The sequence below is a fragment of the Micromys minutus genome (genome assembly GCF_963924665.1).
Source record: "Micromys minutus genome assembly, chromosome: 2".
Classification (NCBI taxonomy): domain Eukaryota; kingdom Metazoa; phylum Chordata; class Mammalia; order Rodentia; family Muridae; genus Micromys; species Micromys minutus.
This window is the reverse complement of record NC_137971.1, coordinates 38649264-38661498: the sequence shown is the minus strand read 5'-3', so window position 1 is coordinate 38661498 and position 12235 is coordinate 38649264. Positions and strand designations below refer to the sequence as shown.

The 12235-nt window shown below is 38.0% G+C and overlaps 1 protein-coding gene and 1 pseudogene across 2 annotated transcripts in view; one reads left to right on the top strand and one right to left on the bottom strand.

Annotated features, from left to right (window-relative positions):
• The first annotated feature begins 580 nt into the window (after positions 1–580).
• Positions 581–1450, top strand: LOC308416002 (mortality factor 4-like protein 2; annotated as a pseudogene). The gene has a single exon. The product of its transcript is annotated as a mortality factor 4-like protein 2 (transcript).
• Positions 1451–2864: 1414 nt separating this feature from the next.
• Positions 2865–12235, bottom strand: part of LOC308418179 (aldehyde dehydrogenase, cytosolic 1) — a gene marked incomplete at both ends in the record, with an annotated part of 36574 nt that continues 27203 nt past the window's right edge. The window contains 4 exons of the mRNA XM_080913548.1: positions 2865–2937; positions 5203–5277; positions 8372–8529; positions 10693–10857. Of these exons, the coding sequence (XP_080769674.1) occupies positions 2865–2937; positions 5203–5277; positions 8372–8529; positions 10693–10857 (471 nt within the window). The remainder of the gene's footprint in view (positions 2938–5202; positions 5278–8371; positions 8530–10692; positions 10858–12235) is intronic.

Here is a 12235-nt window from a genome sequence, read left to right as displayed (position 1 = left end):
TCAACATTTAAGCATGGATGGGGGAAGAACAAGCCATCTTCCTAAGTGAAGCTATTGACTGCTGATGGCTGCTGGCAGAAGGGAAGGCAGTTTTCTCCAAAAGTATGGCTCCTGTTAGATTGATAATGGGCAGCATTACTGAATTCAGTGCATTTCAATGGACATAGAAGTACATGAAATTGGGTATGGATGTACACAGATATAGATATGGGAGAAGTCAGAGGGGAGAGTGAGGTTGTATATGTTCATGATACATTGCACATGAAATTCTGAAAAAGTATATATTCAGGGCTTTAGTATGGCAGTTGGGGAAGCAGTGGTGGTCACACGTTGGCTGCTGGAAAGAACTGGATTCTTGTTTTAAGTCATCCTCAGAAAAGCTATGTTTGCTATATAGTAAGGATCAGGAGATCGGACCCTCGATGCAGAACCATTCCTAGTTGCAAAATACAGAGTTCTATTTCCACTTCATTTCAGACCATTCTAAGAGATCTATCTGTAAGATTCTATCTGGGAGATTACAACAGATCCGAGGAAGGGAAAACAGGAACATTGTTGGTTGGAATAAAACCAGGGTTGAATGAGTTCCAGAAAGCAGACTTGTCAAACTCATGACAACAATCTGCTGAAGAAGACAACTTTTAGAAACCAACTTGAAGCAATATGCAGAGAAGTAAGATGAGAGGAGCTGCCTCAGGAAAGAAGTCAGCTGGTTCGCAGCAGAAGAATCTTGATCCAGCCCTCCCAGGAAGATGGGGTAGTTGCTCTGCTGAGAATCCCCCCTTCTGGTTCTGTATGGAAGACAAGGAAAAAAAAGCAGAAGACTCCTGGCAACAGAGACGGCAGCAGTACCAGTGAAGTCCCCCAGCTCCCACAGAAGAAAAGGGCACGGGCTGACCCCACTGTGGAGAGCGAGGAGGCATTCATTCAAGAGTAGGATGGAGGTGAAGGTGAAGATCCTTGAAAAATTAAAATCATAGCTGGTGGAGGACTGGGACTTGCTTACTAGGCAGGAGCAGTTGTTCCAGCTCCCTGATTAAAAGAATGTAGACGCCATTCTTGAGGAGTATGCCAATGCAAGAAATCACAGGGAAATGTTGATAATGAGGAGTATGTAGTTAATGAAGTCGTGAGAGGGATATAAGAGTATTTCAGTGTGATGCTGGGCACTCAGCTACTGTACAAGTTTGAAAGGCCTCAGTATGCTGAGATTCTGATGGCTCATGGTGATGCTCCCATGTCACAGATCTATGGGGCGCCACACCTACTGAGATTATTTGTGAGAATTGGAGCAATGTTGGCCTATACGTCCCTTGATGAGAAAAGCCTGGCTTTATTGTTGGACTATCTGCATGATTTCCTTAAGTATCTGCCAAAGAATTCTGCCTCTCTGTTTACTGCCAGTGATTACAAAGTGGCTTCTGCTGACTATCATCACAAAGCCCTGTGAAGGTCTACTGACCACTCGCTATTGTCTGGCATCTGTAAACACTTCTGTTTAGTCCTTCCATGTATAATTGATGTTCCTCAAAACTGTGATGTAAAACAGGGCTTATGTTTCAGTTTGTTTCCTCTTCTGTTGTAGACAGAAAATAAAAGAATTGCCCTGTTCCTTTCCTCATTTCAGAGTTGCTACCAGTGTATGCAGTAATTAGACAAAAAAGAAATTCAGTAGACCATTTTATTGCCTAGTCGACGATATTGCTCAAAGGCTGGTGGATCTATCCCTTTGACAGTACAAATTTTTCTTTCTTTCTTTCTTTCTTTTTTTTTGATGCAAATGCAAGAGGTTTATTTGTCTAGTGCACTGGGGTGGCCAACATCCAGAGGAGAGGTGACCCCAAAAGGCTGTTATAAGCAGTTTTTATACTTTTTAGAGGTACAGGTTACATCAACAAGGTTATGATTTAAATTCCTTGGCTAAGCATATTGACCTTTAAACCTATTGGTTAGTGAGCATATTCATCAAGACCCTAACTGGGACTCTCTAGATGTGTGTTAATGCTACTTGATGAGGTGCCCTGGTCCCTAGTGCCAAAGGCTTGTCTTACTGTATATACCTGGAAACCTATGCACTTGTGCTTTTTTATGGTGCTTGACATCTGTAACCAGCCCGTCCTCTACAAGTCCATGTTTGCTGTTTCTTAGGTATTCATTTTATCTTTGCTCAAATTGTTGAAGGATGGTGATTTGTTTCCTAGTTTTGTTGTTTGAGTCTAGCACGATAGTAGCAATGCATTATTGAATAGCCACAGTTTTCTGAAAAGTTGATATTTTAGGAATTGTATTTCAGACCTTAAAACGTGTTTCTAAATTCAAAGCAAAAAAAAAGTGAGTATATATTTAAAATTTTTAAGCTGAACAGAATCATGTGAGATTGCCTTATTAAGCTTTGCATTCTAATTACAGCTAGGCATTTCATTTGACAAGCAGGCATGGCATTCTAGAAAATATTTCACAACACCTAGGGAACAGAGCAGCTGACTCTGCCACTATCATGCACGCTGAGTAGTAGGCCAAGGAATCTCAGAGGGACAGAGCTTAGATCATGACTGGTCCTCCTCACCAAATGAGTACTCTAGACAAGCAGCTACAACAGAAAGCACTGGTCACAACAGACTTACAGGGAGCTTACACCGAAATCCATCATTTTATTCTGGGATAAGAATTGGGGGTCACATATTAGAAAGTGAATGATTCTGTAAGGTTAAGCCACATGTTTTCTATGAGTGACAGTAACACTGATGTTCCGTCATGTTTAAGAAATCGACTGAAGAAGAAATTATAGCAAAACACCACTATGCTGGTGACTATAGGAGACGTGTAGCCACTGCTGAGACTTTCTCTTCACTCTGCTGGCTTCTTTAGGAGTTCTTCTGAGATATTCTCATTGCGACTGTCTTGAGCTCAGTGTATTCATTAAGGCCATGTTCACCCCTAGAGTGAGGAAAAAATTGTCAATAAATATGCTTGTGTAGTTTTTAAGTCAATATAATTCCTGCTAATTTGGTGCTAGTTTTTTTCTTTCTCATCTGAGTAAGGACTATGTGAAATATTTACTGAATACACAATAATAGTTCATACTGTTTCTAGCTTTATGACCAAAAAAAAAAAAAAGGACATTCTTACACTAGTCTTTTATTTTAAATAATTGGTCACTTGGCTTATTTTCAGACACAATATCTATTGTTTATGCAATTCTACATAATCATATGTCTAACTACAACATAATTCAACCTGATCAGATTTTATCAGACCAATGACTGAGGGAGGTGAAATTCATCTTCACTATATGGTCACAGAGGAGCAGAGGAATTGAACCACAGGGGCACTGGAGCCCGCATTCCCACCTGCCTGTCACAGAAATGGAAGTGATTAGCATAGGCAGAGCATAAGCAAGATTCGCTTTCATTCAGGGTGTTCTGTTTTTCTAAAGCTGTATTTTTAACAGTATCTTTTGATTCTGGAACATAATCTTTGTTGGTGGGATTCTTTTTCTTGTATTCCCTTTTAAGAAGGGAGAAAACTAAAGATTGGCCTGATTCAGGCTTTTCAGATTTTAGGTCTCTATTACTTAACAATTCCACAATACACTTATAAAATTATCAAGCCAACCCCAACTGAACAGAAACTCAATCAAGTCTATCTGTGGGTACCAGAGTAACTTATTATGGCTTTGCCTAAAACAATTTTGAAAATTATGATTTCTTTCCACCTGGTGGGTGCTTCAGTTTGGAAGAATTGCACTAAGTTATGCCCTGCATTGCTTGGGCATGAAGATTAAATTACATGTATACAGGACCATTCTCAGTATCCTAAAACCTATGTATGCTTAGAACAAAGGAGCTTCATTGTGGTACTTCCCTAGCAAGTTTTCTCCTGATTCCATCATATATATCAACTATGTCTTGTTCTTCTGAGCAGTCAGTAATCCCTATATATTGATTGTTTTTGTGTATAATTCAAACTTCTTAAAGTATCCCTGAAAATCTCAACAGTATATTTTTCAATGTAATTAAAGAGCTTGACTAAATTGTCTAAAGTTCATTAAATACAGTGTTTTAATAAATAGTTTATGTCAACGAGGCAGACAAATTAGCCTATAATTTTGACCAACTTGATTTCCATTGTATTTAGGGCTCTTAAGGCCCTGGACACTTCCAGTAGACTTATAAGTGTATTGTCACATTGAGGCTGACCTGAGTCATTTTTCTCAGAAATATGTACCAGCATTATTTTACTACAGACCACAGGAGCTTCTAACCACTTACATTCCTGCTTACACTTATGTCAGCTGAGAAAACTCTAGACTATACCAGCTCTGGCTTTTCAATCTTTTGTACACAATTCACCTGAGTTAGTCATCAACTATCAATTGTAATTCACTGCATCTTGATGAGGTCCAGGTTGCATTTCCAGTAAACCTGCCCCCAGCAGCTGAGATTCTCTTGACAGTCTACATGATGTGTGTGAGGCTAAGCTATGTCTGCCTCTACTCAGTCACAAGGAATAAGCCTTAACAAAGGTGAAGACAAATGTTTACGAGACTTATTTGACTAATACAGTCAAGAAAATACAAATTTATCCAAGTTCACTATAGGAGGCCCTTTGGGAACCCTGCTTCCAAACCTGTTAACTCTGCTTTTCAGAATGAATCACATTCTGACTCTTGAAAGAAGTCCTTATCAGTAATCACCTCGGCGATTCTCAATAGACATTTTGCAACAAATTGCTTATCTAAGAGATTATCATAGCTGTTAGGGAGAAGTCACCAGGAACACATCAGCTTGGGGTCAGGCAACTGTCATTTATTTAAGGAAGTATATTTGAATACCTAGAGTATTTCAACATTTAATTACACGAATCTCAAGAACATGTTTGCCTCTTTATCTACTTTCTGAAAATGTTTCCCAAATATCTTCTACTCACACATACCACAGGCCATTCTGAAAGCAGACAACAATTTAGTTATCAAGTTGGGTTGTACTTAGTCCAGCCCTTTATGGCTGTAGGAGCTTAATAAACCATATCTTATCTGCTATTGCTTTTGTATACTTAGTGAGTGCTTCTAAAATTTAAAATACTATTTGGGACTAAATATGAGTGGAGTTTACCTAAGGTGGTGAAAATAGATCAGTTTTCTGGGAATGGTTCTCATCTTCACAAACTTAGGTATTTACTGTCATAGAAAGTTTAACTTACATCTCTCGCCCATTTCCAGACATCTTGAATCCACCAAATGGGCACTGGACTGGGAGAGACAAATAGCAATTCACCCTAGAACAGAGAAGAGAAGCCTACTATAGATAACCATGAACTCTTGTTATAATTTCTAAACTGAAAATTTAAATATCCAGAGATCGCCTTAAGAATTCCTTTGTTTCGCCTTAATATGATCACTGAGATAAAATTTAGTGCTTTAATTTATAATGCAGAAAGTATTCACATATTACGTAGAAATAGATAATGCAACTATAGGTACAAATAGTTATTTTTTAAAAGTTAGTTTGAATCAGCACAGAGAGAAGAATCAGTGGACTGTAAAGGGCAGCAGCCGAGACCAGGATTGAAGAGGGTTCTATACGGTTCTTTGTGTAGGAAGCTCTGTGATAACCTTGAACTTTATACACTTATCAGCCTGAAATCAACTCTTGTTAGCAATTATAACACTCTTCAATATTTATGTCATGTGTGTCATTCATTGATCAATAGATGGTTTAAGCAGGAGTGATGGCAGGAATTGGGTCTAATTATTCAATCTGGTAATATATTTAGGAATATTTTTAAAGATGTTTCTACAGGAAAAGATAGTATAAAATGAGACTAGAATTAAAGAGAAGCTTAGAAATAGACCAAGGTAACCTGGAGGAGAGGTGACGGGTGTAACTGTGCAGGCGAGGAACAATTATCTTAATGCTAATCCAGAGAGGATGAGGTTTCATATTTTATAGTGCTCCTGTTGCCCTCTACCAGATGACTTATAAAAATACATAGTACACAGCAAGTTTTTGGTAAGCATAGAAAATAAACATGTGTGACTTAGTAACACTGAATTTATTAGTACTTCAATCATAGGAAAAATTCTGTTAATCATCAGTTATGCTAGCTAAATGAAAATTTGATTTATTTCCTTTAAGAAGCTTGAGGAGAAATGCCACTAAAAAAAAGATTTTTGAGCTATAGTGCTTAGTGCTATATTCGTATACATTAACATATACAATAGTTTTGAAACGTTTCATTGAATAAAAGACCTGTGCCAGAGACATCACAGAGACATACTATGAGTGTTGATTCACAACCTTATCCCTTACTTGGTTATTTATATACATTTTTCATTTAGTGTGTGTGTGTGCTTATGTACATGCACTTATGCTCACACTTGAGAAACTAAATGGAGGCTAGAAGTACTTTGTTTTAGTTTTTCATTTTCTCTCCATTTTACCTTTTGAGACTACATTTCCCATCAAGCCCCGAGCTCACCAATTTAGCTAAATTGACTGAGTGGTAAATTCCAGGCATGCTTCTGCCTCTGGCTATGGCCACAGTGATAGAGTCAGAAGCACAGGCCAGCATGGCTGGTTTTTCCATGGAACTGAGAATGAAACATTTTTTATGCTTGCACACCAGCACTTCTCGTGCTGAATCATCTTCTACTCAGCCCCACATGACAGGTATTGCAGCTCTCCGGTGAGTATGCCTTCTCTGAAATGCAGCGGACCACAACTGCTTCCGTTTCGGAGGTTTTTCAGACAATAAATTAACTCACATAGATCTTACTGGTTAAAAATTCACATTCAAAAACACCAAATTTGAAATAAAAAATACAAACACTACATTGCCATATTTCAGAGAATTTTGAATTTGGCATTTTAGTGTCATGCTGGTTAAACTTGTACATGGTGAAAGTTAAGGTTTTTCTATAGATTGCTGAAGCTCAGACTCCCACCTCTACGATCATTGTATGATCTTGGTAAGTTACTTAATCTCAAAGGTCTCCTGGTTCTGTTTTTTTGTTTTGTTTTTATCACATATAAAGTTCTGGGATTACAAATAGTGGTTATCAGGTAAGATAAAATGATGAATTAAGAAACACTTTGCGACTTTGTGCCAATAGTTGGTAAGTGATGACTCTTGCTTTACTAGCAGGAAAAGATTCTTCAGGCTCTCGAGAGGACCAAGAAGTGCCTGGCTGTGACCCTTAGGATGCTTTTCTGTGCTTGATTTTCCTTCACTGAGCTAGGTAAGAAAATGAAAATAGCTGTGCTGTAGCTGGGACTACAGGAAGGGAGGTCTGATGAGACAAGGATGTGGAGGAAAGACTCTAGAAGTGAAGCGTAGCCTTTGAGAGGCACAACCTGAGAATGTGTGCTATTCCAGAGGTCCTGAGTTCAATTCCCGGAAACTACAAGGTGGCTCAGAACCATTTGGAACATGATCTGATATACATTAAGTAAATAAATACATACATACATACATACATACATACATACATACATATATACATACATACATACATCTTAAAATTAAAAAGGAAATCAAAGAACAAACTAGGTCAAGAGCTAGAGAAAATCATGGAGAGATGATTTAGAGATAACAGTACTTGCTGTTCTCATGAAAAGTTTGAGTCAATTCCAGGTGCCCCACATTTTTGCAGCTTACAACTGCCTATGACCCCGACATCCAGCTAATCTGATGAATTTTTCCTGGCTTCTGTATGCCCCAGGAACTCACATGATGCACAGAAAAATGCACAAGCCAAATACTCATATGCATAAATGCATTTTTATAAAGAATAGCATCATACCCATCCCAGCTACTCAAGAGTATAAAGCAGGGGGTAAGAAATCCAAGGCTGGTATGGGTCGCAGAGTGAGTTCAAGGTCGGACTGAGCAACAGAGTGAGTTCCTGTCTCATATTAAAGAGCATAAAGAAAACCAGGATAGAGTATTCACTCAGATAATACATCACCTTAGTCTTAATTTTTAAGCATAGCAAGTTGATATAGCAACAACAATAATTTCTTTAAGGTACCAATATAAATTATCTATTGTAGGTTGACTATGACAAAATTTTTCTTTCATCTCACATATTCATTGCAGAGTGCCAATTTTTTTGAAATTATCTGACTATATAGATGAATATATATATATGTAACTCTATATATCAATATATATATGTGTGTGTGTGTGTATATATATCAAACAGCCATAAAATGGTCAATGTTTTACATAAGTAATTTGAAAAGGTGGATATTAATAATATTGTTTACTTTATTTGCAGGAATGACATTTATAACTGGTCAGGTAAGTTCTATTAAAATTCTACTCCACCTGGTGTAAGAAGGACACATGTTCGGGCAGCTGCACTTACCACACTACCCCGGCCTGCAGAGAAGAAGACACAGTGATGGCCCTGTCCAGGTCTTTGGTGAAGACTCCTGCTGCTAGACCATAGGTAGTATTGTTTGCTCTCTTGATCACGTCATCTATGGACTTAAACTTCATGATTTGTTGCACTGGTCCAAATATCTATCGAAGATTGACAGAAAAATAGGTTAACAATATAAAGACTACATATGCTTTAAACACATACATAAGCTTGCCTAGAAACCATCCTATAGTGGCTAAGGTGCTATCCTTCCTATCAGACCTATTTGTAAGAATTAGAATAGGTGGTCATGGCTAGTGAACATAAAAATAGGTTGTGATCATGTGTGACATTCCATGGAGAGAAGACACCAATTGTTACAGCAGCATTTATTCTTACATCCTGCCACAGAACTGCCCAAAGTGGGAGAACTGAACATCAGCTCACTAACTGGATCATTTTCTTATAAACATCTTAAAACTCAAATCCGGTTTTTCTTCATTGTTTAAGGTGCTGCACAGGATAGTGAGACCGAGAAAGCAGTGCTTTGTTCTAATACTAACAAGTAGAGAATCACTGAGAACAATGTCTATATTAAACACCACTGTATCACTGATTTAAAAATCATCCATTTTTATACTTGAATATGTTTACAATTATAAAAGTTAGCTAAAATAGCACATGGCACTAATTTTTACTCAGATTCAACTAATCACCCAACCATATACAACATTATCAACAAAGAAACAAACAACCAAACAAAAAGGTTATTATTGGATGCCGAACTACAGAACCATCCTTTCTACCTAAAACCTGAAGTCTCTGTCAGGGGCTAGAGTTACACAGCAGGAAACAAGAGTCACGGCTTGTCTGAACCAATGTGAGCCAGCTCTTCTCTTCTACTGGAATCTGGTCAGAAAAACCCACATACAGCTCAGTTTCTATCTCACCCTCCAGGTAAGAAGAAACCTATGGATTTTCTAGGTATCTGCATTTTAGATATACAAAATGTAAATCTAACTTTCTGTATTTCAGAAAGGTGACAATCAAAACTAAATAAATGAGGGGCATCTTTGAATGCTCATACATTTTCTTTGAGAATGTGAGCATGGATTGGTAAAACCTGGTTCTGAGTCTATTTGGGTTTTCTAGGTCACTTAACGACTATTGCTTGGAGGCTGAGGGCAGACCCTAGGATTCTAAACGCTGCCCTGACCCCATAGCTGGGAAGCATAACAGAGTGAACATTGGAAATGGGGAGCAAGTAGAGCAGGGCTCTGGTGTGTTTCCACAGTCACAGCAGCTAGGCTGGCACGGTATAGACTCCTATTTTGAAGCAGCAAATGAGGTATGCTACCGAGTACAGAATAAGAGAACAATGATGTTTTCTTGAGTTAGAAGTAGTTTTTGATTTACTGTCTGTCCTACCTTTGTTAATCAAGTTCTACAAGAACAATAGCTCAAATCAAAGAAGAACTGCCAAATAAGTACAGAAATGTAAATGCAGTTGAGGTGTGAATTCATGCAGACAACCTAAGTATGGTGGATGACGCACATACATATAATTTTTATTTCTGTTCTTTATATTTAGTTCCTTTTCTTGCCATGCTAAATATTGCTTTTATCTCTTTATTTATTGACATTATGGAGTTAACAAAAATAGCCTCCAAGATCCTCTGTTACATCAGGGACATGAGTATAAATTCATTGGATAGGAAATCGTGATTCCATGTATTTGAGTACTGAGGGGTAGTACATGACACGTCCATTGATCACATACACATATCATTGTATATATTAAAATCCCATGGATTTGTGAAGTATATTAGTTGCCATTTTAATCACAAACTAGTTCTTCTTACTTATACATTGAATATTTAGGTACCATCTTCGTTAATGCTCCTTCGATTGTGTTTCTAGGAGTCACCCTCATTTCCCTTACAAAGCTAGTCCACTCTGTCTCTGTGAGGTTAAGTTGACTTTTTTACGGTCTTCTTTTAACTGAGATCAGTCAGTACTTCTCCTTCTCTGTCTAGCTTGTGTAACTTAATATGTGCATAGTTGTTAATGTTTTTACAAATGACAGCATCATTTCTCATTCCTTTAAGGCTGTGAATAAGGCACTTACAAAAGCTGTTGTGACTTACTGTGTGTTAGATCACTCTTTGTAGGCCCACTGTATTCCTCACTGCTCAGTCTTGTTCCGAAATTATTTAAGATTTTATTGTCAACCATTTCAAAAAAAAATGATATTAATGAAGCTGAGCTTTTAGAGGGACACACAGAGACAACACACCAAGAACAGAACCACGTGAAAACATTACCTCCTCTTTGGCAATGCGCATCTCATCGGTCACATTGGAGAAGACTGTGGGTTGGACAAAGAAGCCTTTGTTCCCCCAGCGTCCTCCCCCACACTCCAGTTTGGCTCCTTCCTTCTTCCCACTCTCAATGAGATCAAGTACTTTTTCATGTTGTTCCTTGTTAATCTAGTTGAAAGAAATCACAGGAAGTGATGATAAATATAACATACTATAAGTGAAGACTTCGAAAATGCCGGGATATTTGTATTAAATCTAATTATTCAAAACAGATGCTATACATCTCAAGAATTTTCAGGAAAAAAATGCTTGTATGTATTTAAATTAAAGCAGTTAGGAAAGAGAAGAAATTAGCTATATGAGAATGCACGAAACATTCATACATCTGGTTTTTGTTTACAATGGAAAAAAGTTGTTAATGATTGAACAATTTGGTTTGGGATCTTAGTCCCAATAAGAAAAAGGAATGAAGTGAGACAGAGGACTTTGACTCAGGTCCAGCCATTATATCCCTTGAGAAGTAGATGCTTTTGATGACTAGAATCTCCTCCTCTTCAGGGACAGAGCCTAAGTGGCCCTAAGTCATGTGTGACCTGCCATCCATAATTACTACAGATTGGTATCATCCTCAGTTCTGCTCAGTAGGTTGCATCCCAACAGCGAATACATTCTGCTTATCCTCTTTGAACTTCAACAGGTTAGCTATGTCTAAGCTTATGACAGTTCCCATGAATGAGCAATAGTTTATCTAATACTTGGCATAAGGAAGAGTGAAGAAGATCAAAGTTCTCTTTGGTGGTGTCAGAATAACCCACCCCATTCCACGTGGCATTGGAATGTGGGGTCTTCCTCTTAGCTCAGCGCTCATGGAAAGAGGTAAATGATTATCCCTTAGACCTCACATCATTGGTGAAAGCAGGGCATCTGGAGTATGATGGGGTGGAGAGGGGGCAGGTTAAAAACACAGAGATCAAAGCACTAAGAAGAGGATCAGGTTTTTGCCTGTTCAATGTGTCTCTTGCCCTGCCTTGAAAATGGCACTCTTCATATTCTTGGGCTCTGTCAATTTCCTCAGTCTTTTAAGGAACAGAAGAGATTCCACCCGTGCTCGCTAATTGCCCTAAACTCAATCCCATCATGCAAGTAGAAAAAAAAAATGCCACCAAAATCAGTGATAAGTTTAGAAACTGTGGCATAGTATGTGGTACCATGTTTCCATAAACTTTTTCTGTATATGTCACTGAAGGGATAATCTCCAAAGAAAATCTCATTTCTAGCCTATTATGGAATACTAGTGGTTGTTTTATAACAAGGTCATTGGCATTGCTTCATATCAATATAATAAGGCTAAGTGGCATTGTTATTAGAGATGCTCAGTAAGGACATGATCAGTATGAACTGTAAGATTTTAGATCGACTAGTGATAATCTTGGTTTTCTTTCTCAGTATCTGGCCCCATTCAGTAATTCTTGTGAATAGAAGCGGCCTTTACTGTTTTGTGGCCAGTGTAGGAATATTCATAGATCATGATATTACTGTAATAGTT